At 45.6% G+C, this 27971-nt stretch overlaps 1 protein-coding gene and 1 pseudogene across 1 annotated transcript in view; one reads left to right on the forward strand and one right to left on the reverse strand.

Annotated features, from left to right (window-relative positions):
• The window catches only part of BNIP3 (BCL2 interacting protein 3), a 74008-nt gene extending 52839 nt beyond the window's left edge, over positions 1-21169 (forward strand). Inside the window, exons 3-6 of the mRNA XM_077635310.1 lie at positions 2155-2209; positions 11149-11216; positions 15521-15673; positions 17080-21169. Of these exons, the coding sequence (XP_077491436.1) occupies positions 2155-2209; positions 11149-11216; positions 15521-15673; positions 17080-17122 (319 nt within the window). The 3' untranslated portion in view covers positions 17123-21169. The remainder of the gene's footprint in view (positions 1-2154; positions 2210-11148; positions 11217-15520; positions 15674-17079) is intronic.
• Positions 21170-24098: 2929 nt separating this feature from the next.
• Positions 24099-27328, reverse strand: LOC144102043 (uncharacterized; annotated as a pseudogene).
• Between the last annotated feature and the right edge of the window lie 643 nt (positions 27329-27971).

Consider the following 27971-nt stretch of genomic DNA (forward strand, 5'->3'; position numbering starts at 1 on the left):
ATAGTCTTCAATGATGCATAGGTGCCCCGTGGCTTGCCTGTGGTGTGCACTGCCAAGGGTGCTCTGCATGTTTGCACCCTTCCACTTGTAGTGTGGTGACCAATGTAAATCTTATTTAACTGCCACCCACCGCGATGGCTCAGTGGCTAGGGCGCTTGGCTACTGAGCCCGAATTTCTGGGTTTGAACCCAGCCGTGGCGCCCGCATTTCAGTGGAGGCGAAACGCAAAAAGGCGCCTGCATGCTGTGATATCTGTGCACATTAAAGATCCCCAGGTTGTCGAAATTATTCTGGAGTCCTCAACTACCGCACTTCTTTCTTCTTCGTTCTTTCACTCCTTCCTTTATCCCTTCCCTTACAGCGTGGCTTAGGTGTCCACTGAGATAAGTGAGATAGTTACTGCATTGTTTCCTTTTCTAAAAACAAAAAAATTCCATGTCTAATTTTTTCTGCCATGACAAAACACCAAGATTGTGAGCGATATTGGCTTTTTTCTATGGTAAACATTGCATAGCAGAAAGCGTGAAAAATTGCAAGTGTAACAGAAAGCGTGAAATGCGTGAGCAGGATACTTGTTGCTGTTGCATTCCAACTACTTCATTTGGAAGGTATTGCCAAACCTAGTGTGTTAGTGACTCATTGAGCTGTATATTCTCTCGCAGTCTAGGCTTGTCCCTAACCATATTAGTACAACCTGCCATAACAAGCAGAGGCAGTTCATGTGCTGCAGTGTTAACAGCTTCTCTCAGTTGCCTTTATTTTATGAAACTTGAAGCCTGCAGCTGCCCTGTATAGTCGCATCACTCGCTGAAGCTGCTTTTTACAGTCGGAGTACAAGGAGCAGCCACCTTCGTTCTAGTGTCAGTGCTGCAGTATACAACGTCTATAGTGGAACAGGAACATTCCATGCTGCGAGATAGCCAGTGGTACGTACTAGCTTAGTGGGTACTACTACCTTCGGTGCATACACCCTGGACATTTTCAGGTACTAACATTGAAGAAGACGGTACAGCTGCAACATAACTATTTTAAAGGCAAGAATTTGACTTCCTACTCGCAGCATGTTGTGCTCCAAGTCAGTGATGGCTACCCTGTAACTGTAATAATAATGCAGCCAGTTAAAACAGCCACGCCGCCATGGTGGCTCAGTGGTTCGGCGCTCGGCTGCTGACCCGAAAGACGCGGGTTCGATCCCGGCCGCGGCGGTCGAATTTCGGTGGAGGCGAATTCTGGTGGCCAATGTACTGTGTGATGTCAGTGCACTTTAAAGAACCCTGGGTGGTCGAAATTTCCAGAGCCCTTCACTACGGTGTCCCTCATAGCCTGAGTCACTTTGGGACGTTAAACTCCCACAAACCAGTTAACACAGCTACTGGATACTGCAGAATCTCAAGGCAATATATAAAGCTCATGGGGTCGTGGAAGATATTCGTGTCACCTTAAATTCACGTGATCCAGAAACGAACAAAATGCATGTGCAGAGGCATAGGAAATGTATTCATGCAAATTATGACTCACAGAAGTTGTTTACCAGTGCATGCCACCTATTACTGCACGCACTGCATACTGCATTCATATAATCCATGGGATTGTCCAAAATTTTCACATTGCACACGATGTACTCCAGCCAGGGAATTCTGCAAATTCTTATTTTCCTGAAATTCTCTCAACTTTCTCGTATCATTGAGATTTTATTGTAATAGCAGAAACATGCTTGGCAAGGCAGTTACGGTGACTGTGCAGCTTTCTTTTTTTGTATCAGTCACAGCACTTCACCTTTGCATCATGTCTGGGTTCTTTAACGCCGCAGAAGGTTTGTTGTGTAGTCCAATTCTGCTTTATTCTGCTCGCATGAAAAATTACTGCAGACTATTCATATACTATTGCCTTTCCAAAGTACATTGTTGTCTGCGGTAGTGTGTGTTTGATATTTTATATATTACACTTAGGTGAAGCGCAGCTTGTTGAACAACGGTGCTTATTCCTGTATTTACCTGCTGTTTCTGTATTCAATACTAAGTCTGATCCATCTGCATTAAGCAGAGTTTAGACACCTTTTCACTTGACCAAGTCGCACTGAAGAGAATGCTAATGCCTGAAGTTGCGGAAACCTGCCTTGCAGTGGCACTTATTTTGGTGTCTTCTTGCCTGCAGTCCCAAGAGCCCACACAGTCCGGCAAACGAAACTGTCCCTTTCATCATAAACAGGGTACGTGTGATTTCCGTTTGCTCCCAGCTTGCACATTGTTTGCTGCCATCGAAGCACGGAAGGCAGCCCAAGGTCGGCACTCAACAAAGCACATTTTTGATGGAAACTGATAAGCTGCTTCAGATTGGGAGAGGACGACAGCGTAATTTAGCTGGCTGTGGTCAGATGGTGTGTGCTTCTATTTGTAGACCCCGGGAAAGCTGTCGTTTGTTTTGTGTGTGTTATTAATGTGAAAGCATTAGGTCTCTCACTTCAGTGGAAACCTGGCGTCACCAAAAATGCGGTCTCAAAATAGTGGCCCCAAAAGTGGCGTCACAAAACTCTCGATTGGTCGAAACAGTGCAACGTCATTGAAGGTGAGAAAATGCAGAATGTTAGCCAGTACTAGCCAGTATAGTAGTGCTTACAACTGCACCAACCACAAAGGGATAGAATTAGAATAGAGTTGTATAATTAGAATGGAATAGAATTGCAATGCTTTCGCATTACTCGCATATAAGTAATTCCGTAGGTGCCCCCAGTAATTTTTTTTTATTGTGATGCTGTTTGCGACGTGAAGGAGGTATCTAGATAGGAGAGCAAGAAGAAAACATCTTTCAGGAGGCTTAGTAAACAGAGCCACGATTCTACTGAATAGGCCGAGAGCAGGGAAGAAGGGAAGATGCAGTTCTTGGCACCACATACTTGAACAATCAAAAGGCCTCAGTCAGTGGGCTCAGTGTGGGCTTGTTCAGATTTGTTATGTCAATTTCTGTGGAGGACGCTTTGTACCAGGAAGCGTTGCCATTGGAAGCAGCAGTGATTACAAGTGAAAAACAAACATGGGATGCAGTATATGAATGCCGTGAGAGCAACACAGCGTACCTTATCTTTATAAGTATACTTAAGAAAATATACCACCAGCATTTTCCAGTAACACAAGTAAAAAAGCCAAAGAGAGCGCGAAAACCTTGGTTAACGAGAGAACACCTGAGAATGGTCAAGCATAAAAATGCGTTGTATGCCAAATTTGTAAAAACTAAAGATCTAAATATACTTGCAGAATTTAAGAGCTACCGGAATAAACTTACGTCTACGCTGAGGAAAGCTAAGGATTCATACCTAATAGATATGTTCGATGCTGAAACTACACTGCGGCCAGATGCAGCCTGGCGCAAGTTGAACTCTTTGGTGCGTCCCGGTACTCCTACGCTTACACTTGGCACCTTTAGGCATGGGGAAAAAGAGCTCTCCGGTGTTCCATTGGCAGATGCTTTCAATCACTTTTTTATTCAGCAAACGAAAGATAATGAACTCGATGGGAGTACCATTAGAAACTACGCTCAGTACGTGCGAGGAAACGATAGGATAAGTTCGCTGTTCTTGGCCCCGACTGAAACAGCTGAGGTTTTCTCTTCCATCAATAACTTGAAGAATAGTAAAACGCTGGACGTAAATGGCTTCCAGATATTGCCCGTAAAATATGTACTTGACATACTGTGCCCGATTATTACCTATATTTATAATTTGATTCTCTCTACTGGGGTTTTCCCTACAGGAATGCAAATTGCTCGAGTGATACCCATTTTTAAAAAAGGTGATAAGAACCTATTCACAAACTACCGACCGATTTCTATACTGCCTGTGTTTTCCAAAGGCATCGAGAAAATAATACATCACAGAGTGACTTCTTATTTTGACGAAAATCACTTATTTCTAGATTTTCAACATGGATTCAGGAAGAAAAGATCTACAGAGACAGCACTTCTAACTCAAAAAGAAATTATAATTAAGGCATTCAGTGAAAACAAGCTCACCATGGGTATTTACATCGATTTTACTAAGGCCTTTGACCTCATAAATCATGATATTCTTCTTTTTAAATTGGAAAGGTATGGTGTGCGGGGCCTAGCGCTAACCCTATTACAATCTTACTTATCTCACAGAACCCAATATGTAGATATAAACACAGCATCCTCTTCTACCCTCCATATAACATGCGGAGTGCCCCAAGGAAGCAATCTTGGGCCTTTGCTATTTTTAGTTTATATAAATGACATCGTCTACAGCGCTAGTAATGTTCAGGTTGTGTCATTTGCAGATGACACAACTTTTTTTGTCACAGGTATTTCCGAGGCCGAGGTTGAAAGCAAAACAAGCGAAGCCCTTAATAAACTTCACTCATGGGCAGATGCAAACTCCTTGCGCATAAATCCGTCAAAAACACAAATTCTGTTATACCTCCCTAAGGGAAAGAAAATATCTAGGCCTCTCAAAATAGCCTTAAACAGCCAACCAATAGAGCTTGTGACTTCTGTAAAAACACTGGGCGTTATCTTTTCTCACAACCTAACTTGGAATGAGCACATAGAACACATTTGTTCGAAAGTTTCCTCAGCTCTAGGTATACTTGGTCGCTTTAGACATATTTTTCCAGTAAGGGTAAAGATGTTGCTCTACAACGCGTTAGTACTAAGTCATATCCAATACTGCAGCTTGGTTTGGGGAACAACAGGGGTAACAAATCTTCATAAATTGCATTTGCTGCAGAAAAAAGCCGTCCGGTCCATAGCAAATGTGCCATTCCTTTTCCCCACAAGAAATATCTTTATAAAGTATGATATCCTTCCAATCTTCGCGTTATACTTTTACAGGCTTCTATTATGCTATAAATACTCTTCACAACAACGTGACAATCCCTTTATTGTACTTGGACAACTGAGAGAAAATAACAGCTGCCGTAACACTAGATACAAAGAAACTTGGATTACTCCAACACCAAGAACTTACTCTATGAACCAGTCCTTAAGTTACAACCTTCCCCTCTTGCTAAACAAACTAATCCATGACAATTTTGATATTACCAGAAATTCAAAACACAATATCCGTGACTACTGCCGAGACAATTTCAATCTGTGAAATTGTGTTTTTGTATATTTTAGTGATGTAAAACATTTGCTTTGAGTACATGTGTGTATTGCGACTTTCGTTTTGCATGTGTGTTCGCGCTTCGCGTAAATGTGGATTTGCATCGGATATCCATGACATTACTAATTGATGTAAATGATGTGACCCTCGCCTTCCTTCTGTACTGCCACTGTCTCAAGGAGTCGGGACCTCCAGTCAAGCTGTTACCACAGCTTTTAGTCCCGGCTCCTCCTTTGTAAGAAAGGAAAATAAACTTGAACTTGAACTTGACTTGAACATAAACACACTGTTGTGCCCATACCGAAAGAAGCAGATAAATGTTCATTAACTATGGGCACTCTTGATTTGTGCGCATTGCGCTGGTGTACTTAGAAGCAAGGAGTTAATCATTCACCTAGTCATTGTGGCATGCAAAGTAGTTTGCTGGATTCACCTAGCATATCTTGTTGATGGAGGATGCTAGCAGAAATGTGTTCGACACTAGTGGATTTCTCTCTCTGCACAGACACATGTTGCATGGTGACAGCCATGCCCAAAAGTGATTCTAGAGTGCTGCTTTATGGCTGACGACTAGAGCGAGAAATGCAGCGATCGACTGAGCCTCATGCTGTTTCTAGTTTCGACCCTTCTTGGACACATGTAGAAACCTAATTACCAATTGACCATTTCATTTGTGGATTGAAATAGCACAAGCCATGCACATAACTATAAAGGATATATATAAGGTCATCTTTCTGCTGTTTATGGCCCCATTTTAATATGCTTCTTCTCATGGAGCTGTTTCGATGTGAAACCATCATGTGTACTGTTTTGAAAGTTAACTTGTCAGCGCTCCAATGGGAGCTGTCAGTTGTAACTCCGACTGATGAGGGACAGAAATTTTCTCATTCGTACCTGCCTCGAATGAATAACTATAGATTTTGATTTTTAAAAATGATTTTATTTATTCATTTTAAGCCACGGTCGAAGAATATTATGGGTGTCGTAACGGCGGCGGTTGGAGCGGAGCGGCCGTGTCCCGCCTCGTGTGCATGCTTTGGCGTTTCGATGCAGGGGCCCTTGGTTAGCACTCACTGCGCCGGTCACAGCACGTGTGGGCACATATCTTTCTTCAGTTTTGTGCACGTTGCTTTCTCGACAAACATGAAATTGTGAGCACAATGGGCAAGAAGTGTTTAGTTCCATGTTGCACGACGGGATACGAAGGCTGTACCGAGAAACTGCCTCTCTTTTCTGCGCCGAAAGATGAAAACGCTTGAATTTTTGGCATTGTGCTATCCCAAGGAAGGATCGTGTCCTCCAAGCGAACGTCTATACCGGAAAATTTAACCAAGGCGTGCTTGCACGCTTCTTCAGTGTTGGCAAGCTGGGGGTCAAAATGACCACCCGTCTATGCCCACATTTCTGCAACTATACAATATGCTGTCAGTCTATAGTCTGATTAAGCCCCCTAAATTTTGGAATTTTCAAGTTAGCACTGTGGAATCTGAGCACAATTACCTGTGCTAATGTTGAATGATTTGAAACTTCCATTTGATGACAATGTCAAGTCTGGAGGACGCGTTCAGCTGCTGAAAAAGAAGCTACCATATTTACACGATTGTAAGTCGACCCTTTTTTTTTGAAATTTAAAATTGCAAAGTGGGGGGTCGACTTACAATCGAAACGAAACCTTGAACTGCCAATAAAAGCAAGAAAAACAATCTATCAGGGACGCTACTGCGATGTTAGAAGTTTTTGTTTGCTCTACGGCTCCAAGCTTAGCATTCAGGTATTCCGCGGGCTTTTTGACCAGGAGTTTTTATTTTTACTGCGCACACCGTTACCCACCGCGATGGTTCAGTGCTACTGAACAGGATACCTTGGTTAGAACCCGACCGTGGCGGCAGCGTTCTGATGGAAGCGAAACGCAAAGGCACCCGTGTGCTGTGCGATGTCAGTACAGCAGGTTAAAGATCCCCAGGTGGTCAAAATTATTCGGGAGCCCTTCACTACGTCACCTCATTCTTCCTTTCTTCTTTCTCTCCCTCCTTTATCTCTTCCCTTACAACTGGGTTTCCACCGATATTTGAGACAAATACTGCACCACTTCCTTTCCCCCAAAACCAATTTCATTTCATTTCACTCGCGGGAAGGGCCACTGTCCCGCTGTTCCAATCGTGGAGTCTGCGCCAGCACCCGGTAGTGTCGCTAGCTGATGGAAGAGCCGCTATTTCAGTTGGTTGCGCAATACGTAACAGCGGCGCTTCTAGGGAATGCCGATGTTTGCTGGAAGAGCCGACGCCCCGACACCGATCACTCTTTGTTTGGTGGTGCTTGGAGTTGGTGCTTTTGACTGGACTGCCGGCCGCGTGCTTCGCCATGAGCTCTCCAGGTTCGAAAAGCATTCGGCACTCATTCACTGCAGCGTTCAAGAGGGAGGCCATCATTTACGCCGAAGAAACCAACAACTGCGCGGCGGGCCGCAAGTTCGACGTATCTGAACGGTTGGTGCGGGAGTGGCGCAAGCAGCGAGACAAAATTTTCGATTCCAACCCCAAGCGAAGAGGTTTCCGCAGGCCGAAGTCGGGACGCTTTCTGGAGCTGGAGGTCAAGCTTGCAGCGTATGTCACCGAAATCCGTGATTGGTCCCTACCAGTGACATGCAAAATGATCACGCAACAAGGCCGGGTCTTTGCTGCGGAAGCTGGAATACTCCGAACAGACTTCAAAGCCAGCAGGGCTTGGGCTTTGAAATTTATGAAGAGGGCTGGCTTCTCTCTTCGTCGGCGTACTAGTGTATGCCAGAAGCTGCCTGCTGCTTACGAGGAGAAAGTTCTCGCCTTCCATAGGCACTACCTAAAGCTCCGCGACTCGTGGCGATACCTGCTCGGCCAAATCGGCAATGCGGACCAGACTCCCGTCTACTTCGACATGACGAGCAACACAACAGTGAGCATGAGCGGAGCTCGCGAGGTTAAGCTTCTCATGACAGGAAACGAGAAACTTCGGTTCAGTTAGGCTATCATGCTTGGCAGATGGCACAAAGCTCCGATCGTACATCGTCTTCAAAAGAAAAACTATGCCAAAGGAAATGTTCCCGAAAGGTGTGATTGTGCGAGTGAACGAAAAAGGCTTTATGACGGACGACTTAGTTATTGATTGGTACCGTCGGGTGTGGCTTTTGAGGCCAGGGGCATCCCTCAAAAATCGCAATCCGAACCTCCTCGTGCTGGACTCATTTCACGGCCACCTTACCGCGAAAGTGAAGGCAGAGCTCCGAAAAGAAGATACAGATATGCTGGTAATTCCCGGCGGTCTGAAGGGGCAGCTGCAGCCGCTAGACGTTGGCATTAACAAGCCATTCAAGGACTTGCTCCGGCATGAGTACAACGAGTGGCTGGCGGCAGAAGGGCGGGAACTTACGCCAACGGGGCGCGTGAAGAGAGCCTCCCTGGCAGCTGTGTGCTGGTGGGTGATTTCCGCTTGGGCGGCTGTTCCACGCGATGTCGTGGTGCGGTCATTTAGGAAGTGCGGGATTTCCATGGAGGACGATGTGCTGTGGGATCGCGGCGGCGGCGACGACGACGACGATGACAGTAGTACCACTGAAGATGACTCAAGTGAGGATGCAATAAATTTTCGTTTTTGAAGCGCTCCACCGGTGTTTTTTTTCGGACATGCAATTGGGGGGGTCGACTTACATTCGCGTCAACTTTTCTTTTTCTTTTTCGGACATGCGATTTGGGGGGGTCGACTTACATTCGAGTCGACTTACAGTCGTGTAAATACAGTAGATGGCCTGGTTGCTGTTGAGGCTGAGGTCGACCATGGTTCAACAAGGTGCATGAAGTATCGGCAGCTGTGCATAATTTATTATTTAGTGGCTTTATATGCCGCAAGTACATGGAGAGTACGACGAGTTCGAAGTGCCGTGAGGGATAATTTGGAAAAAAGTGCCCTTCATCAACAGCCGGAAAGCAGCCTTGTTCTGTGTAAAACTAGAGGAGGCTTCATGCACCCAAAGCGAAGTCTGTTTCACTTGCTCCATACCACTGAGATGGAATTTCAGAAGCATGTGGCTCTGAGAAATGCGTATGAATTGACACTGGACAACATATGCTTGACAACTACAAGTTTCAGTTCTCCTGTTCTGACCATAAAGAGGAAGTTATGGCGGCCGTGCTACAATTATGTAGCCATGAGAACGAGGCAGTTTTGTAACGCCAGAAAGCTGATGTGAAAAATAAGACACAGGAGCTGCGTAAGCTGTCCAAGATTCAGTAGGTGAAAATTTGGCTCCTGTTTTGCAGTTTCAATGGCGAGAGTCATGAACACCTTGGTGTGAGTGAAATGTGCGCTGTGTCCCCTTTTGTTTATGCATCAGAAATGTTTGTTCTAAAATTTGTATTCACCGCCAGTTCCGTGTACATGTCAAATAAATGGCAAGCTGCACAGCACCTTCATAATTTAACTGCCTTTTTTTAGGTGACCTCACTTTATGTGTTTAAATGCGTGGCCTTTTAAAACCAGGTGAAGGAAATTGTTTTCCACCACCTTATCGTGTACCTGCAAGCCTCTGCAGTTTACCTGTAGACGCAATGCTTGTTCTTGCGTTGTGCACGGTTTTGCCTTCCCGTCTGGCTAAGGCAGGTGCGCTATAGTACCGCGTCCACTGTTATTTAACGCATATTGCTGTGACGGCATAGGCTGCGGTAAATAATGTCAAGACACATTGTGTTCGACTCATGTCGTATGCTCCTATTGGCAGTGATGAGCGCGAAAATGCTGCAAAGTGCAGGGCATGCCGAAACTCGCGGAGCATAAGCATTATTCATTGGAAACAATTTTCATCCTGAGCCTTACCCAACATTTGTGTCTATTGCAAATTGGGCATTGAATACGCGCATTGCAATAAATTTTTTTTTCATGTCCGTATCTGCTTTCATTCAGTGTCTACGTTTGAAAACCAAGGCCCCTTTGCTTGTAGCGCCATCTGTCTAGGACAGCGCGATGTATGCAGAACATTTTGCCGCCTGCGCAGCCTTCATCTGGCCACCTAGCTTGTTCTTCCACCGTGTTTTAAGCCAATGTTTCAGCCCAAGTATGAGGAACTTTAAGTTGCAAAAAAATACAAGAAAACAATGCAAGGAAGGAACACTAAAGGGAACAGTGCCATTCAGAAAAACAATATTGCACATTATGACAGTGCAGTTCACTCACTAAATTATTCACCAAATAAGGCAGCTATACATCTCATAGACGAAAAAAATGAAATTTCGTAATAACTACCTTTGCCAAGGCAACAACATGACTTGAAGGAACTAGACATGTAAAATATGGCAGTGCAGTTCCTTCCCAAAATTGCTAGATCTAAAAATGCATGGTGGCAAAGAATTCCATTTCATGACTATACACTGAAAGTCTTAACGTTTAAATGCGTTTGTGTGAGCGAAAATTGGAGCTAATGAATATTGATGATGAATATTGATGAAGCGCTTGTCCTTCGTTTTCTTTCTCTTGGTGTCCCCCGGGTAGCAGTGCTTTCGAAAGTTTTAAAAAAGTTTTAAGAATATTGATGACTGTGTTACATTTGTCCTTGTACTAAGTCGTTTAACAGATTTTGAGAAGATCAATTTAGTTTTTCCTGAGAGGCTGTTGTTATGAACGGGATCCACACCGGCGATGGCGCCCCAACACTGTCTTGAAGGAACATAAGGCGACTGTGGGCGTTTTAACATCTGTGTATTATTGAGCTTCATTAAAAGATGGAAGGGGAATCTAGGCAGCTATATTTCTTCAAAAACTGTAGGGGTTAAGGGCTCAGTAGATGTGCTCCAGTTTTTTCTGGATTGAAGTGCGTCGTGTTCTCACGCGGGTGTTCAAGCTGCTGCAAAAAGCGGAGTGGTGTCTAATTGTGCCAACATGGCTGGGCAGTGTGAAAGGTGTGGCTGTATCGGGAGCTCCACTATAAACCTACAACCTTGATGCAGTCTGGGCAACGGTTGCCAAGATGTGGTCTTGATTTTCTCCTTTCCCTCTTGCCCACCCAGGAGGAGAAGCAGATCCCCACTGACTGGATCTGGGACTGGAGCAGCCGCCCTGACCAGCAGCCTCCCAAGTGAGTGTCTCTCTCAGCTTCGGAACATTGTTCACATGGGGATTCTTTCTATGCCAGAGCAAAAGCAAAATTTTTTTGACAGGAGTACACCAAAGGACAGACAGAGTGCATTGCTACACATTTATTCCTGTGGTGCCCAAAGCTCGAAGGCCGCGCAGCTTCAAGTTAATACGGGTTTTTGAGCCATCGTTATTCCCAACGAGTGAGACACCACAAGCAGCAGCCAAAACTCTGGTGATTTGTTCCTTGCCAAGTAAGCGCAGTGACTCACAGATGTCCGCACCACTTTCAGCAGTTGAGCCTGCCACTCATGTGAGGCAGTGTTGCCCGCGGGTTCATGGCTGAACAACAGTAAAGTGTCATGTGTGCCACATAGCCTTGTCTGCAGCGCCACAGAGGGGCTGCGATTCCCAGAGCCTTTACTTTGTTAACCTCATACCTGAAAACTTTGTCCACACTTTGTAGTGCTCGTGAGAGCATAGATACACTGTCGCGGCCTTATTCTGCTGTGCACAGTACGGTGCTACTCTTGTGTGGTGCTGGTCAATCACACAGACCCACAAAATGCTGTTGTGTGATAACCACAACACAGCTCGCACAGCTCTCAAACTTTTCTACCCTCTTGTTAACAATGCAGAACGTGGATGGGAACATGAGATGAATATGGAGCAAGTGCTAACTTTCAACTCCCTTGTTGAAGAAATCGCCAACTGTTCAGTCTTCATCTCGTGTTCCCGTTTATGTTCTGTGCTGTTAATGTCAGGGTAGAAAACCAGCCAGCCCAGGATACTGTTCTGTCGTACTTTTCTGGTTGGGCTGCTGTGTGGCTTAGCTTTTGTGGCCTCTTTTCAACTGTGTGAGGTAATAGCGGTCGGTCATTTGTTGCTGCAGTTTACCTTGTCAGGCTTGCTTTAAGTTGCTTATCTGCATCACCCACATGGTCAAAAAGGTTCATGTATTAAGGCGAAAGTCTTTAATGGCTCAAGCTCACATCCGTCCGTCTGTTACTCTTCAACTTGATAAGAAAAAAATCAGTGCACGATGGGATTTGAACCACCATCTTTCCGTTCTGTAGCCGAGTGTGCTAACAACTACGCTACTTCCTGCCAACACATATGTAGTTCTCCTTGTCTGGGGTGCAGGAGAGTGTTTGCAGAAAGGCGTCGAATCGGACTGACGCCTCCCAAACGCCCTCCATTGTCTCCAGTATTTGAGATTCACAAACAATTGCGTACTTAGTCAACATCTTAAGCACACATCAGTGGTACAAGCAGCAACACCTTGCTAAAGGTTTTCGCCTCATTGCACTTTAGGTCAACGAAGTGCCCCCCTGAATTTTTCTTCTGAAGAAGAAGCTTACGGTGTCCTCTGTTTTCATGTTTATTTTACCTGGATGTCTTACTTCATTGAGTTATCATAGCTGACTGTCATTACACAAGTGATAGCACAGAGTTCACATTAACAACTATTTATCCTAGCGCAGTTGGCCGGTGATACAAGAACAATACACACAGCCATTTTTTCCTCTCCAGTACCAGCGTGTCCTTTGCCCTACCCAAGCACACGTCTCTTTGCACCACCACTTGCCGCGTGGTGTCGCCCTCATCCGTGGTCGATAATCCATGACGGAGTAGAACTGGGCATCTCAAAGGATTCCTTTCTCATGAGGCAAACAGTAGTTCATGAGGTGTCGTTCCTGACCAAAGCTAAATGTCAAAGGGTAGAAGACAGTCTGGTAGCAAGAATTGCCTATCCACATTTAACTCATTCACTTCCGGCATTTCGTCCGTGAGGACACAACACAACCTGGGTTTCTGGAAAGAATGAGTGATAACTTGCGGTGAAGAGGTTGCGTGTGAGAAATTTTTATTTTATTTGGCTCTCAAGACCATCACAAATATAGAGTGAATGAAATTTTTCTTGTGTCTAAAAAATCTTGACCACAGTCTGGTATGTTACGGTAAGTGCGAAGTGGCACTTGCCACATTCCCGACACCGTTCGCTGTTTTGTTTTTTCAGGGATTTGCACACTTAATAGTTGTGTAATGATTTCTGCTTTGCTTTAATTCTGATATATGTGCCGACTAAAACTGTGTCATTGACAACCCTTTAGACTGATTTGGGATGTAGCTACAGTGGTTTCTGGCGCTCTTGAATCATGGCAACAAAGCCACTTTAACGATCTTATCGATGAGATAAACTTTCCTCTCGGTGTAGTACAATCCTTTTCAGTGACTATTGGTAGAATATATAGTTGATGTATACAGCCAAATACATCACATTGAAGAACATTTCCTTGCAAGGTTTCGGATTTTCAAACGAATACTGATCAATGTGCAGGCTCAGGGTAATAATGCTCACCTTGCGGATCAAGTCACACTCACTGCTTTTGCTATCATGTTGAGGGTATTTGCAGTCCACATCCCCCCCCCACTGCCAAAAAGCAGTGCAGGAATTTCACTGCCTCTGAAACTTCCCCCTTCCCGCAACGATATGTTCGTGTTCGAAGGAAGCAGTGAAAAATATTTTCTTTTCTTGTAATGTATTTTTAAACTATTCAGCAACTAATATGTCTGGCGTGAAAACTACTTTTTAAGAATTATCAGCCAAACATGTGTTGCCATCTGTTGATTTATAGTTAAAGCAAATATTTTAAAGCGAAGATATCGGATTGCCATCTGTGGGAGCGAATAGGTTAAGAGCAGCTGAGCAACCCTGGCTGCTGTGCAGTGGAGTTCGGAGTAAGAACAACTTGCAGTGGCGTGCAGGCCTGTGGCACAAAGCTCTTGAAGATCATTGGATTTTTGATGGAGCAGTCTACAAAGCATTACTGGCCTATTCGATAGCTACATCATGAGCAATGTCTGCTCTAAGCAAAACTCGCAGCACGCATAAAATACGAGGTCCTACTGGCGAATCTCGCAGCAGATTTAGCAGCCCTTAGCCTAGTTTAAATACACCTGTCTGGAAATTGTCGGGAGAGACATCATTTAAAAGGGAATGTGTCCAAGGAAATGCTGAGCAAATATAAGACCGACCTACTAACTCTTGCTTAGGATTGACTTTGCTGTGGAAGCATCTCCAATGCAGAATGGCAGTCTCATGCAAATACGGTACACTCATTGTAGCCTGCAAATTCTGGCATGAAAATCTGACCCTGTCAGACGTTTTCCTCACTGATGTGTCTGAATACGGCTGAACCTCGTTGTAAGTCGGAAGGGCTCTGAGAGTTTTTTGTTATGGCCATTGCTTCATTATAGATATGTACGACCTTGGTTTCAACTGTCGCATGCCAGTGGGCTTACCAGCCCCTGTGCGTACTGAGGACAACATAGCTGGCATTTAAGAGTCCCGCTGCTGTGCGCAAGAGCCTTCAACATGCGCACCAAGCGCCTAACGCATGGCTGAATATATGTACACCAACTGAATATGTCAGCCTTGCGATTGTTCTCTCCTTGGCCTAGGTGATGGGTCTTGGAGGAACAATATCATAGAGGACTTATTCACAACATTTAGCTCTGTTTTCGAGGTGCTGAAGCAAATACCGACCACTGCGAAAGAGAACGTATGGCGGCAATTTCACTGCAAATACCCCTCTGGTTGGCTTCACCACACAGTTAATGAGCACCTGGGCCCCAACACTTGAAGGAGCGTCTTGTGGGCAATCGCCACAAAATTCTTTGATAATGGCCGCCTTCTCACTGCTTTGCTCTTTGAAACTTGTGGGACCCCGATGCTGTCAAGCATACCAAGCACACTGCCAAACGGTTTTGGCTATGCGACCATGTTGTGAAAAATGAAACTGTACTTATTGCACATGGAACCAGAGAAGAAGAGCTTGCTTGCAGTGGGTCGTATGCATGGAGGAGGTTGGAGAGTTATGATTGGGGGACCTGCAGTTTGCGGCATCAAATTGCTATGGAACTTTTGTACACTGTTACAAATTGAGATACCAGCACAAAATGAACAGTGAGGTTCATTGGTTCATTACATCTCATGAGGTTCGTTATATGTCACTCTAGGAAAATTTTACTTTGTAAAAACTGGATGTCAAATACTTGGGGTTCTTGGGGAGCTTCCAAGGGGAACGGCAATTTCTTCTATCCATTATTTCGTTATAGCAAGACTTGACTATATGTGCATAGCGCATGTATTTAGCATAATATAGATCAAGTAGCACTTTTTGCGATCACTGTGCACAGCCATTCCTCACATACTGCGACGTGTCCAGGCGTTAATTTTTTTTTTTGAAGTTTGAAGATCTGATTTCTAGATCTTTGGTATGTTCTCGTCGTCCCCTGCAGGGATTGGAACTTCCGGCATCCGGCCAGCGTGACGGGGAGCCGGAAGCGCCCTGTGCTGAGCCTGCGTGGCTCCCGCATCATCCGCCTGGCCGACATCTTCCCCCTGCTGCTGCTCTCCAACATTCTCTCGGTCCTGCTGGGTGCTGGCATCGGGTATGTGCCACCCACTTGTGGCTGGTGATCTTCCAGCCACTAGCCGATTGTAGGGCTCGCAGTTTTGCTGACACGTACCCCTAGCTTGTTGCTTGGCTTTCACCCATTGAAAAGGTGCCTGCAGACCTTGGAAGATAAATGTGCCTTTACCTGCTGCGTAGTAGTAGTGCACTGTAGGGCACTGTTACATACGGAGGACAGTGAGCCTTGGAAGTAGCCCCTTCTCAGGCAGACTTGTGTTTTAGTTCCTCAAAAAAATCTAAACACAAGGTCTGAGGACAACGTAGAGGATTATGGAAGAGAAAATGATAGAGGCAACATCAAGGCAGACAAAGAGGGGAACTTGAAGGAGAGAACAGCCGTGAGATCATCCTTCCTTGCACAGGACACTTAATATGCAGAGCATGTAACTGATGGTCCACTAGAGTCAGAGTGAGTACTATAAAAGATGGGAGCTGCCGTGGTGGCGTGGCACTCTGCTTCTGTCCCGAAAGACGTGGGTTCAATCCCGGCCGTGGCAGTCGAATTTCGATGGAGGCGAAATTCTAAAGCTCGTGTGCTGTGTGACGTCACTGCACGTTGATGAACCCTAGCCCGTCGAAATTTCCGGAGCCCTTCACTACGGCGTCCCTCATAACCTGAGTTGCTCTGGAACGTTAAACCCACTCAAACCGGAAACTGAAAGACGGAAAATGTGGTTGGAGGCAGTACGGGCTTATGTGGAAGGATGTGTATTCAAAGTTCGTCAATGCAGATTGCTAGCAGCAGGGGCAGGACAGGAGATGACTGAAGGCCAGCGGAATGGGTTTTTGTATTGCAGTGGACTGAGAATGATGACAATGCCTGTATGGCAGGCAAGCTTAGTGGAAACGCAACTGACGAAAATGCGAATGTATCTTGTCAGATTGAATGGCTTGGGATCTTTGGGCCAGCTCAGCAGCTGCTTACACTTATCACTGTTCATATGCACACTACAGCGATTTGAGACATGCTTCAAATTCGTTCTGTGAATGAGCAGTTGTATATTGTATCCATGTTTTTGCACCGGAAGAAGGAATGTTGCATAGTTTGCCTCCTGTGCAGTACGCATATAACATACTGGACAGATGGTAACAATGCTTACACATGTGTAGAAAATTGGGGCATTGCATAGCATTGTGCATTGAGAGAGTTCTGAGGGCTGCAGGCCCTGAATTTTAATGTGAAGAGCTTGAGTGACAAAACAGCACATTTTTGTGTGCCTTGGCTAAGAACTGTTATCTATGGAAGCAGTGCCATCTAAAGCAGTTCATTTTGGAAAAACCATTCAGTTTTCAAGAATGTACCAATGAGCCCAGACCGAAGTATTGTTGGTATACCAGAGTGGCAATGGCAACCTTTTTTTCTTTCCTTCTTGTTGCCCGCAGGGTGTGCATTGGCCGGCGCATGAGAGTGGCTAACGTTGAATGATCTCGCCTCCCCGTGGATCAGATGACGCGAGTGCGGAGGCTGCGATGCAACTTGAAACCTTTGCGCCCTGCGTCAGTCAACGCTGCTTCTCTTTTTGTCGAACGCCTGCCTGCCCAGTTGTCGACGGCTGTGTTGGGGACCGGCCCACCGAAACAGTTGCCTGACAGCCGCAAGGAATGCGGCACAGCTGTGCAGCCCTTTTCTTTTCCCTTTTTGACTCATATTTTCGAACAACCTGGTTTACAGATGCAGCAGTCCATGTTAACTTGTGGCACTTCGTCTGGCTTAGCAATGGCTGCGACACATTTTGAGTAACCTGCTTGGACACCCGCATTGTACTGCAATTTTTGAAAGTGACAGTTGTGCTTCTGAGGTGCGCAAGTACCAGGTCTTTGCCTGTCTTCACAGAATGGGTGCACTACTGTAGCCTGAGTCAGAAACTAGTAAGCCCAAGGCTGGAAGTGTAAAAGAAGTACCTAACAATTTGCCATTTTGTTGCAGCAAAGAAAGCTTTCGGAATAGTAAATTCAGACTTTTTTTTAAGTTGTGGTGTGTTCAGTATTTAGCTGCGATGTACAACATGTCATGTCTACTGCTGAGGTATGCGTCTGTGCACTCACTCTGTGAAGACCTCAGGCATTCCAATTCTTCCCATACACACTGTCTTTCAAGATTTATTGGATGGACTTGTTCCCATGTAGCCGTTCCTTTTCCATGCAATGCAAAGAGGAGCTTGTAGCTTAGGCTCTGCCTTGCATTTTGGTGCAGTGCGAGTGCTTTAAATTTCTTTACATGACTATCAAAGGCGCCTTGTAAGGTGTGACCTTTTTAGACACATTTAGAATGCCTTGCCTTCAAGGTGGCATGCTAACATGCAGGATGTTATTCTTGGAGGTCTGTACCAGTGTTTTACATTGGTTTGTTGCAGATACGCACAACATTTAGTTACCGCATGTGATATTGGCCTTGATTGGCTTAGTTTCAAGGACCCACTTGCGCTGTATGGCTTGGTACTGGGAAGTTGTCCAACATTTCGCCAAAAAACTTGAGCCGCAATTTGTGATGTAAATATTGACCGGGCCTTTGTCGTACAAGTGGCTATATGTTGCTGTTCTTGAAACATTAGTACTGTAATAACTTTTCCTTGTGCCGCAACCTTGTTAGCAGCAGCATGTATTCAGTGAAAGTATTGCTTTTTGTGCAAATCTTTCATTGCGTTGTTTGAGCTGGCTGTTTGGCGTTTGCATGCCGACTTTGGTGCGCACATGTAACCACCATTCTCACTACTTCTTTAACTTCAATGTTGCTTGGCTTCTCCCAGCAGCTTCCACTGTGTTTTATGGCTCTTTGCTTTCAAGGGTTGATTTGTGAGTGGTTTTAGTTGACCTGCTGGTTTCTTGGGTTCGAACACAGAGCAATTCAAACAATTTGGCTGGTGGTTAAAAAAAAAAGCAGGTTTAAAGTTTGAGAACTGGGTTTTAGCCGTCTGGTAATAAATGATATTCGAGGCCAGTGGAAGATAGCATCAGGCATTTGAGGCAACCAGCCCAGTAATCTGCCTTCTGGAAGGCTGTTGTAACTTTCCAACATTCACAGGCCACCCTAGAACCACCAATTCAAAGGTGGCCATCACTTGAATTTCCATGTAACTGGATTATTGGCACAGGTCCTCCAAACTGTGCTGTATGCTGATTTGAGAATTTGATGCATGTCCTGGATACCTTTGAAGCTGAAATTTTGAGTAGCATAGGGTGGTGTTTCAAATTAACTTTGCTTAGCATATTTGTGGATGAATGATATGAATTGTGTGTTTGCTGAAGTACTGAATAGAGGTTTACCAGTGCAAGCATTCAGCTAAATCATTATTTTAGTGCAGTCACTTAGCATTTCGATTCTGCCATGCATGTGTTGGATTGTGCATTTCTACAGTGATGACGTGTAAATTGCTATGCGAGACATTTTTCCTCTTGGTGGTGCATTAGTGAGGGCAGTGTATTCACAGATTTTTGGTGAATTCAGATTTTTGGCCAGTGTGACATTTATGCGGTGTTTGTTGCAGGTCCGAAATATGTGCACCACTGTAAGCGAATGCTCTGGGAGATAGGTGATACTGTTGCAAGAGACTCCATGAAAAAACAGCAGAAAAACAGGCTCTTTGTTATTTTAGATTTATACTCTCTTGACAGCTCACAAATTTTCTGTGCCATAACTCTCATACTCAAATGTTCTTGTTGTTTGTAAACAGATTGCTTTATCCATTGATCAAAAGAACAATACAATTTCGGTTGGGCTCCTATACTCTTTGCCATGCAAATGCTGTAAGTGGGGCACATACAGTGGTGCTTTTACAGCCATGCATAACCAAGCTGATGTCAGTGGCGATAGCTTAAAATGCCAATTCAGCTTTCCAGTGACATGAGAGTGCAGTGCATGAAATCTTCTGCGCCTTTGAAGATTCAAACTGAAATCTTTTTCAAGTGTTGTAGCATGATGGTGCGCTGCTTATCACCACAGGATGCCACGCTTACATGTTGCTGAAGGGTCTTCATTGTCTGGTTGTGAATATTCACACTCGACGTCTTGACAGGAAAAGGAGAGATTTATTTTGCCTCTATTTTCTACTGTATTTGTCATACAATAGCATTAGGCTTTAGTATTCACCATCCACCATCGTCTTTGCGATGATTATCAGCCGGTTTTTTTGCGGTGTATCCAATTTTGATTGGAGGATGTGCATGTTTTGGCGAAATGCTTTGTTCTCTGCTCTGTGCTTTGAGGCAGCAATCATGTCTTGGCATAAATGACTGCTTTCCGGAGCAAAGAAGGCACATTTGTGCACTCCAAGTTGACCTGCAGGCTTTGGGCATTGGATGAAAAATGCAGTGCTATATATATTCATAACCATTTTGTAAATTTCGATGCTTCAAACCTTGTAGCCGTGTAGCATTTAAGTTTAAGGGCATTGGCAAAGCTGGCGCCCGAGTTTTTGGTGATTTGACAGGGAACAATGTGAGAGGGGTTGGCTTGGGCTTTCTTTTGTCTGTTTAATAATTTGCACATGACAAGGGGTGTTGTGCTAGAAACGAGTGTTTTTTTTTTTTTTGCTGTTTGCAATGGTTGTGGGCACGGCCATGTTACACTCTGATGGGCCGGCAGTAACCAAAGCCGTGTTGGTTTGTGCACTATACCAGTGCAGGGGCTTTGTCTTTGTAATGACTTAGCAAGTGCTGATTATGTTTGCTGTTGATGAAGTGGTGATGTGCTTTGTTGTGTATAGTTTAGGACTGTCATAAGTAACGAGCTGTCATGCAGTCAGGTGAGTTTTTTTACTGATTGTGCACCAGCAGTTTGGTGAATGCATGGAGGAGCAATGGTTATGCAGAAGTTTCTCAAGGGAACCAGTTTCAAAGAAGCTCTTCGGTCCCTGTTGTCTCAGAATCTGTACTGTAGCACCTGGAAAACAATTTAACTAGATATGGTACCTGGAAAACAGTGGTTGTTATTTCATGCTCATGCCTAAACCCTATATGTTAAGACCTGATAATCTTTTTGAATGTGGCATTTAAGACGAAGAAATAAAAATGACTATCAGTCCCCATTTATGGCTTCTTGGTATGACTGTTTCTGGAGCACTCTACCTTGACTGTATGACAGCTGTTGTAGCCTATGCGTCGTGTACATAACTTGGGGACAGAAATCTTTGTACCATTTTGGTTTCCTTCTTGAGTGCACTTTGTATTTACGGTACACCTTTTTGTGGGCAGTTTGCAGTGTTTTTCTCCTTTATATTTGTTTATTGTTTGTACACAGGGTTCACTGTCATGTGGCCTTTTTTTTTTTCTCTTCAGCAGTGTGTGGTATACAGGTGCCGTACAGGGCCCACTGTTTCTTTTTGTTTGTTTGGAGAGGGTGCACTCAAGATTACCCGCAAAAAGTGAGGCTTGTCATTTGTTTATCTTCATCCTCTGGAGGCAGAGAGGATTAGTGCGATTTAATAATGCAACCCATTGTATGTGTTGATATAAATAAACAATGACTGTTTACTTATTTCTGTGTGTTTGACTGAGTTGGATCTCTCCTCAGGCTCACACCAGTGCCTTGCTGCACATTACAAAAATAGTCCAATTTGGCAGTAGATCTGCAGGCTTTGCCTGCTCGGCATCATTGCATGAATAAGCCAGTGTTGAAGCTACTTGTAGAAAAGGAACAGACCATCATACTTTGATTATGCATGCCATACCAATATTTCTAGAGTTTTTGCCTTCTTCGCAATGCATATTGCTTTCTGAACAATCATGATAAACTGCAAGTTTATAAATGAGCTGGAAGGGACCAAACACTGACCAACGGAAAGCTTGCCAAAGGTGCTCGATTCTACAACGGTTTGAAACTCTTTAGAAGTGTTTTACCGAGAATTTTTAAATCGGTGCATGTACCCATTTTTATGTATCCCGATGCTAGAAACCATGATCTATAAATGCAATGGCAACTGCATGTCTGCAAAAGCACCCTATCAAAAACTATTATGCATGCCAGACACCACCGAGATGTCCTTAGTATATACAGTTTTGTCCATTTTAATTTCCATGCTCTAAGCTTTTACGACACAGTGATGTACGTCTCGAAGAAAGTTTTAGTGGACCATGGTTACCACACCATCCAAGAAATTAAAACCGCTTTGGCCCCATCTATTGACAAAAGCTCAAAGCACATGGTCGGCGACGTGAAGGGTTGCTTGTCATCTAAGGACACACTGGAGAGAGTGTAAACTGTAATAAAACATAATGAACACTCCTGAAAGAAAAAAAACACTGTGAACATAACAAATAAGTGACTTTTTTACTGGGATGTGGTCTCATGGTGGGCTACACTGATAGAGGCAGGTTTTGGCACAAGACACTTTTTATGTGATTCTCAATGTCAAATTAAAATTACAAATCCTCGTTTCTTTGATATTGCAGTGCCCAGTTCGTGCTGTATGAAGCATGATCTTTTCATTTTCGTCGTAATTGTGACATGTTTTAGCCAGTTGTCGGCCCCTTTAAATTGACTTTCTGAGCAGTTCTTTGCCAACAATGTGTACAATAGGTTTTCATAAAACAAAGACTGTACTCGACGGGGAGGAAAAAACGGTGGCTGGTACCGAAGAAGCACAAGGAATTCAATGTGAAATTCCTTGTAGTAAACAGTTAGTACCACCTGCCTCCAAAACAGAGCAAATGGTTCAAATTTGCAATTTTCACCATAAATCAATTCTAGGTCTAGCTGAGCTCCAGAGCCTTCCACTACAGCATCCCCTGTAGCCTCATAACCCACCATACCACACCATACTGAAACTGGTGCAATCAAGAGCTCTTGCCGAGATGCATAACAAAGTGTAAACGGGGCTGGAATTTTTTTACTTCCAGACACTACCGTGCCCTGATCAATAGTATATGTAACTTTCACGCACTATGGTAGGCGTCATTAAATACTCACCATGGCTTAGAGACTGATCATGCAGGCAGTGCTGCTAGCCTTGTGTAAAGCTGCTTCGCGCGAAAAAACAGACTCCGGCTGGCATAACTTCTGCTGTTGCCAGACTATACAACTGCGGTTCCCAAGCTGCATGCTAAATTCGATGTTCAAAAGTACTGTAAGTAAGTCAATAAGTAAGCGAACTGGAGCTAAGTTTGCTGTTCATCATCAGGTGATGATGTCGTTAATAATTTCTTGAGTATCCTGTTGTAGTAAAGTCAGCGCGAACCGCGCAGCATCTCGAACAATGGTCGGCAGTGAACAACAACGTTTATTGCCCAGAACCGCGATTATATACCCTCTCGTACTGAGAGGGTTACAGAAGAGGGAGAGAAGCATGAACGATAGGAACTCAGGCCAATAGGGGGGCGTGCGGCTGCCTTCGCTGGTCAGCACAAACCAAACAATTACAACATTTCTCCTCCCTTAAAAGTGAAACCGCTGTACCGGTTTTCTTATTCTGGTCGATCGTCTGAGCGTGGGCTGCAGGGGGTCAGTCAATCCCGCCGGAACCACTGGACGCTCCGTGATTGCTGGAGATGGTACTTCACTCTGGTCGGCTGCTAGCGGCTGAGGGCTTTGTTCTTGTTCCGACCCAGTGGTACTGGGCGTATGCACAGGTGACAGATCCGCACTGGTCACCTGGTCAGCACCGCCTTCTAACTGCGCTCTTGCAGTGGCCTCTACAGACGCAGTCCCTGGCGTAAACTCTTGACGACGGCGGACTTGGTCGACGTGGCGCTGCACTGCTCCGGTTGGCGTGTTCACTGTTACCATTCTCGCCCCCGAAGTGGTCTGTACCCTCCCAGGCACCCATCTTTTGCCGGTGCCGTAATTTCGCACGTATACGCTGCTGCCTGGCGAGATGGTCCAGTCGTGAGCGTCCGACGACGAGTCCACAGCTCTGGGTGGGAGACATGTGTCTAGTCGGGAACGCAGCTGATAGCCGAGAAGCATCTCGGAAGGTGACCTTCCTTCTCTTTGGGCGGTCCGCCTGTAATTGAATAACAACCGCATGAGGTTATCTTCCAGCTGTCCGTCTCCCATTTTCCGCAACCCGTCCTTCACGGTCCGAACCGCTCTTTCCACTGCTCCGTTAGATTGGGGATGGAAAGGCGCAGTGCGCAGGTGCACGATATTGTTTTTCGATATGAAAGTGGCGAATTCTTGACTTGTGAATTGTGTGCCATTATCGGACACGATTGTGCGTGGCACGCCAAACCGGCAAAACATGCTCCTTAAGCATCGGATTGTACTAGCTGTATTTGCGTGCTGCAAGGGTACTGCTTCAATCCACTTCGTGTGGGCATCAACCACTATTAGTATCATCTTGCCTGCTAACGGGCCTGCAAAATCGATGTGTATACGAGACCACCGGACCGCTGTCTTTGGCCAACTCACTGGTGGGGCTGCCGTAGGCATTGGCAGGCTTTGCACGCAGTTGCGGCACTGCGCAGACAAGTTTTGAATGTCCCTGTCCAGGCCTGGCCACCAAAATAATGACCGCGCGACTGATTTCATTGACGAGGAGCCCTGATGCGTTTCATGTAGCAGCTGCAGCATCCGTTCCCGCGCTTTCCGCGGTATCACCACTCTGTTGCCCCAGTAGATCAGACGGTGAGCCAACGATAGCTCCAGCTTACGATCAAAAAACGGCAACAAGTCTGGCGCCATTCCTTTAGTGGTTTGAGGCCATCCATGCAAAATGAAGTGCGTGACACTGGCTAACATCGGGTCCTTGGCCGTCAGCTCCTGCAATTCGTGCGTCGTCACTATACCTTCTTCCAGGGATTCCAATGAAAGGACATATTCCGGCGGTTCACCATCGGTCCCCGGTTCCATAGTCGGCGCTGGTAGCCTGCTGAGGGCATCTGCTGTCAGCAGCTGTTTCCCTGGCACGTACTGTAGCTTGTACTGGTAGCCACCCAAGAATAGCGCCCACCGTTGAATTCGCGCGGCAGCCATCGGTGGCGTCTGGCGGTCAGGTCTGAGCAGTCCCAGCAGTGGTTGATGGTCGGTCACCAGGGTAAACTGCCGACCTAGAAGATAGTCACGAAAGCGAGAAACGCCAAAGATGAGGGCTAGTGCTTCTCGCTCCAGCTGCGAGTAGTTTTGTTCTGCTTTTGTAAGTGTTCTGGAACGGAACCCAATTGGCCTGTGCTCATTTCCTATCGAATGAAACAGCACTGCGCCCACACCATACGGAGATGCGTCACACTCTAGTTTCAGCTCCTTGTTAGGATCAAAATGCACGAGAATTTGTGCATTTTTGAGGCTTTGTTTAGCTCGCTCGAACGCCAACTGCTGCGGCTGTAGCCACTCCCAACGGCTTCCTTTTTCCATGAGCCGATATAACGGGCTGAGCACAGTCGACATATTCGGCAGAAACCGTGCGTAGTACGTGAGCATACCAAGGAACGAACGTAGCTCGCTCACGTTACTCGGGCGCGGGGCTTGCATGATGGCGTCTACGTTCTTTTCCATAGGGTGTAGGCCTTGCCGATCGATACGATGCCCGAGGTAAGTCACTGAAGGCTGCCGGAACTTGCATTTGTCGGCCCTAAGCTTGACACCATGCTCTCGGAATCGTTCCAACACTTTCTTGAGCCGCGCTTCCTTGTCCCCTTTGCCTTCTGACACTAACACGTCGTCAAGGTAAGCTTGGACGCCTGGTAGCCCGCCGAGTACAGCGTCCATCTTCCTTTGAAATATAGCTGGGGCAGAAGCTATACCAAACGGGAGTCTGTTGTAACGAAAAAGTCCGCGATGTGTGTTAATGATACAAAGTCCGCGTGACGCTTCGTCAAGGGGCACTTGGTTGTACGCGTCCTTCAAATCCAAGGTGCTAAAGTATTCACCTCCATTTAAGTTTGCGAACATGTCCTCGATCACTGGAAGAGGGTAATGCTCGATATCACAGGCAGGGTTAAGCGTGACTTTGAAGTCTCCGCATATTCTTACGGTGCCATCTTTCTTCAAGACAACTACGATGGGCGTAGCCCATTCTGAATGTTGCACAGGAGATAAGACACCAAGGGACAATAACCGATCAATTTCACGAGAGACCTTATCACGGAAAGCGTAAGGAAGTGATCTGGCCTTACAGAATTTCGGTGTCGCCGTTTCCTTTAGTTTTAGGCTGGCTGCCGGTCCCTTGATGAGCCCCTGGTCTATCGAAAAAACATCCTTATACTCAGCGAGCAGTCTGTTCACCATGTGGTCACTCGGCGTGTTTCCTGTTGTCGAATCCGGCGCAGTGAGTTCTTCCATCGTAACACCCGTCTTGCCAAGTGCCGCAATCAGATCGCGGCCGCATAGACTCGGTCCTGAACAGTCAAGCACCACGAGTGGACAGGTTACAGACACGTTCTTGAATTGCACCGGAAGTTCAAGTTCGCCAAGCACCGGCAGTTGTCCCGCGTAACATGACAACTTCACATGCGGCGATTTCAAGCGTGGCCACTGCGCTCTGTGTCGGTCGTAAACGTTCCGTGATATGACGCACACCGGGGATCCTGTGTCCACTTCCATGTCTAGATCTATTTCCCCCCACCGAAATGTGCGGCGTAACGGTGGTTCCAGGCCGTTTTTCCTACCAGAAATTAGCGTCCAGATGTGTGCCTCATCCTTGTTCTCGTTTCTAGACGCGGTTTCAACTGTCAGTGTCTTGACACTCGCGGTTCGCCTAGCAGCATTTTCATCTGTTCTCGCCCTGTAGCATTTCTTCGCCAAATGACCACGTTGCCTGCAGCGGAAACACCGTGCGTTAGCCCAGCGGCAGGCGTTATCATCGTGCTTCGTGCTTCCACATCGTCCGCACTCTTGCGCTGCCCCGCTGGTATCTCGCGACGAAGAGCGATGACTGGCTTGCATTCTTAGCACCGTTGGTGGTGCTCCACTGATATCGTTTGCATCGTTCTCGGCTGTTTCTGCTGCTATTGCCAGCGCTTCGGCCTCCTCCAGCGTCAAGTCTTTCTTCGCCAGTAACTGCTTGCGTAGGTTAGTTGAGCGTACACCGCAAACAATTCTATCCCGCAGCATTCGGTCTAGCGCACTCCCAAAGTTGCAGCCGTCTGCTATGCGCCGTATTTCGACCAGAAATGCGCGCACTGCCTCACCCTCTTGCTGGCAACGGGTGAAAAATTTATAGCTCTCCGCTATCTCGTGACGCTTCGGGTCGTAGTAGCTGTTTAAAGCTGCGACTGCTTCATCATAGGTGAGGGAATTCGGTGTCCGGGGTGCAATCCGTCCCGCTAACACTTGCACCGTCTGCGTGCTGAGTGCTGCCACAAGCAAGGCTCGCTGCTGCTTTGAGTCAGTAATAGCATTGGCTTCAAAATATGCTTCTGCCCTTATAAGGTACGCTTTCCACTTATCTGACGTGTCGTCGAAGGTCGGGAGCTGCAGGCTGGTCATAGTTCTCGTCGGTGCTTCAAGTTGCGACAGGCTGTCGGCTTCAACTTTTACCGCATGGGTAGTTTCCGCACTCGTCGCCACTGTAGTAAAGTCAGCGCGAACCGCGCAGCATCTCGAACAATGGTCGGCAGTGAACAACAACGTTTATTGCCCAGAACCGCGATTATATACCCTCTCGTACTGAGAGGGTTACAGAAGAGGGAGAGAAGCATGAACGATAGGAACTCAGGCCAATAGGGGGGCGTGCGGCTGCCTTCGCTGGTCAGCACAAACCAAACAATTACAACACCTGTATTCTTTAAAGTCTGTCCTCCTCCTATTAGAAACATAGTCATTTCCTGTTGTTACCATAAAAAAACATGCAAAAACCTTGCAAGCCATGGATTACTCATGGAGTGTCTAAAAATGATGAAAAGACAAACTTTTTCACAAAACTTTAAACGCATGTGACCCAGAAGATTGGAAAGGATTCAAAAAGCGTCAGAAATAAAACAAACACCACACTGCGGAGATAAAAACAGCAGTATCTCTACCACTTTTCAGATCATGACGACGATCTATTCGAAGTGTTTTATACCTACATGGATAAGTTTTTAAATGTGTATTTATGCATACTGCTGTTTTATACAATGCAATGTAAACAATCCATCTCTACTTTTGCCCTTCCTGTTTGGACGAAAAAGGTCTGCAGTATGATTAAAGTAAATAAACAAATAAATAAACAGTTCACAACATGAAATTTGAAATCATGTGGAAGAGGTTAAATGAGCTCCTTAGACAAAAATCTTCCAACCAGAGTGCATTTGAACTAATTTTAAAAAGGTGAAGCTTTCCATTCATGGGCAGCAACTAGCTGCAGAACTTAACAACCGCCTTGTTAATCAGGTAAACAGTGCTCATTGTGTGGAAGCAGTGA

The sequence above is a fragment of the Amblyomma americanum genome, chromosome 8, assembly GCF_052857255.1.
Source record: "Amblyomma americanum isolate KBUSLIRL-KWMA chromosome 8, ASM5285725v1, whole genome shotgun sequence".
NCBI lineage: Eukaryota > Metazoa > Arthropoda > Arachnida > Ixodida > Ixodidae > Amblyomma > Amblyomma americanum.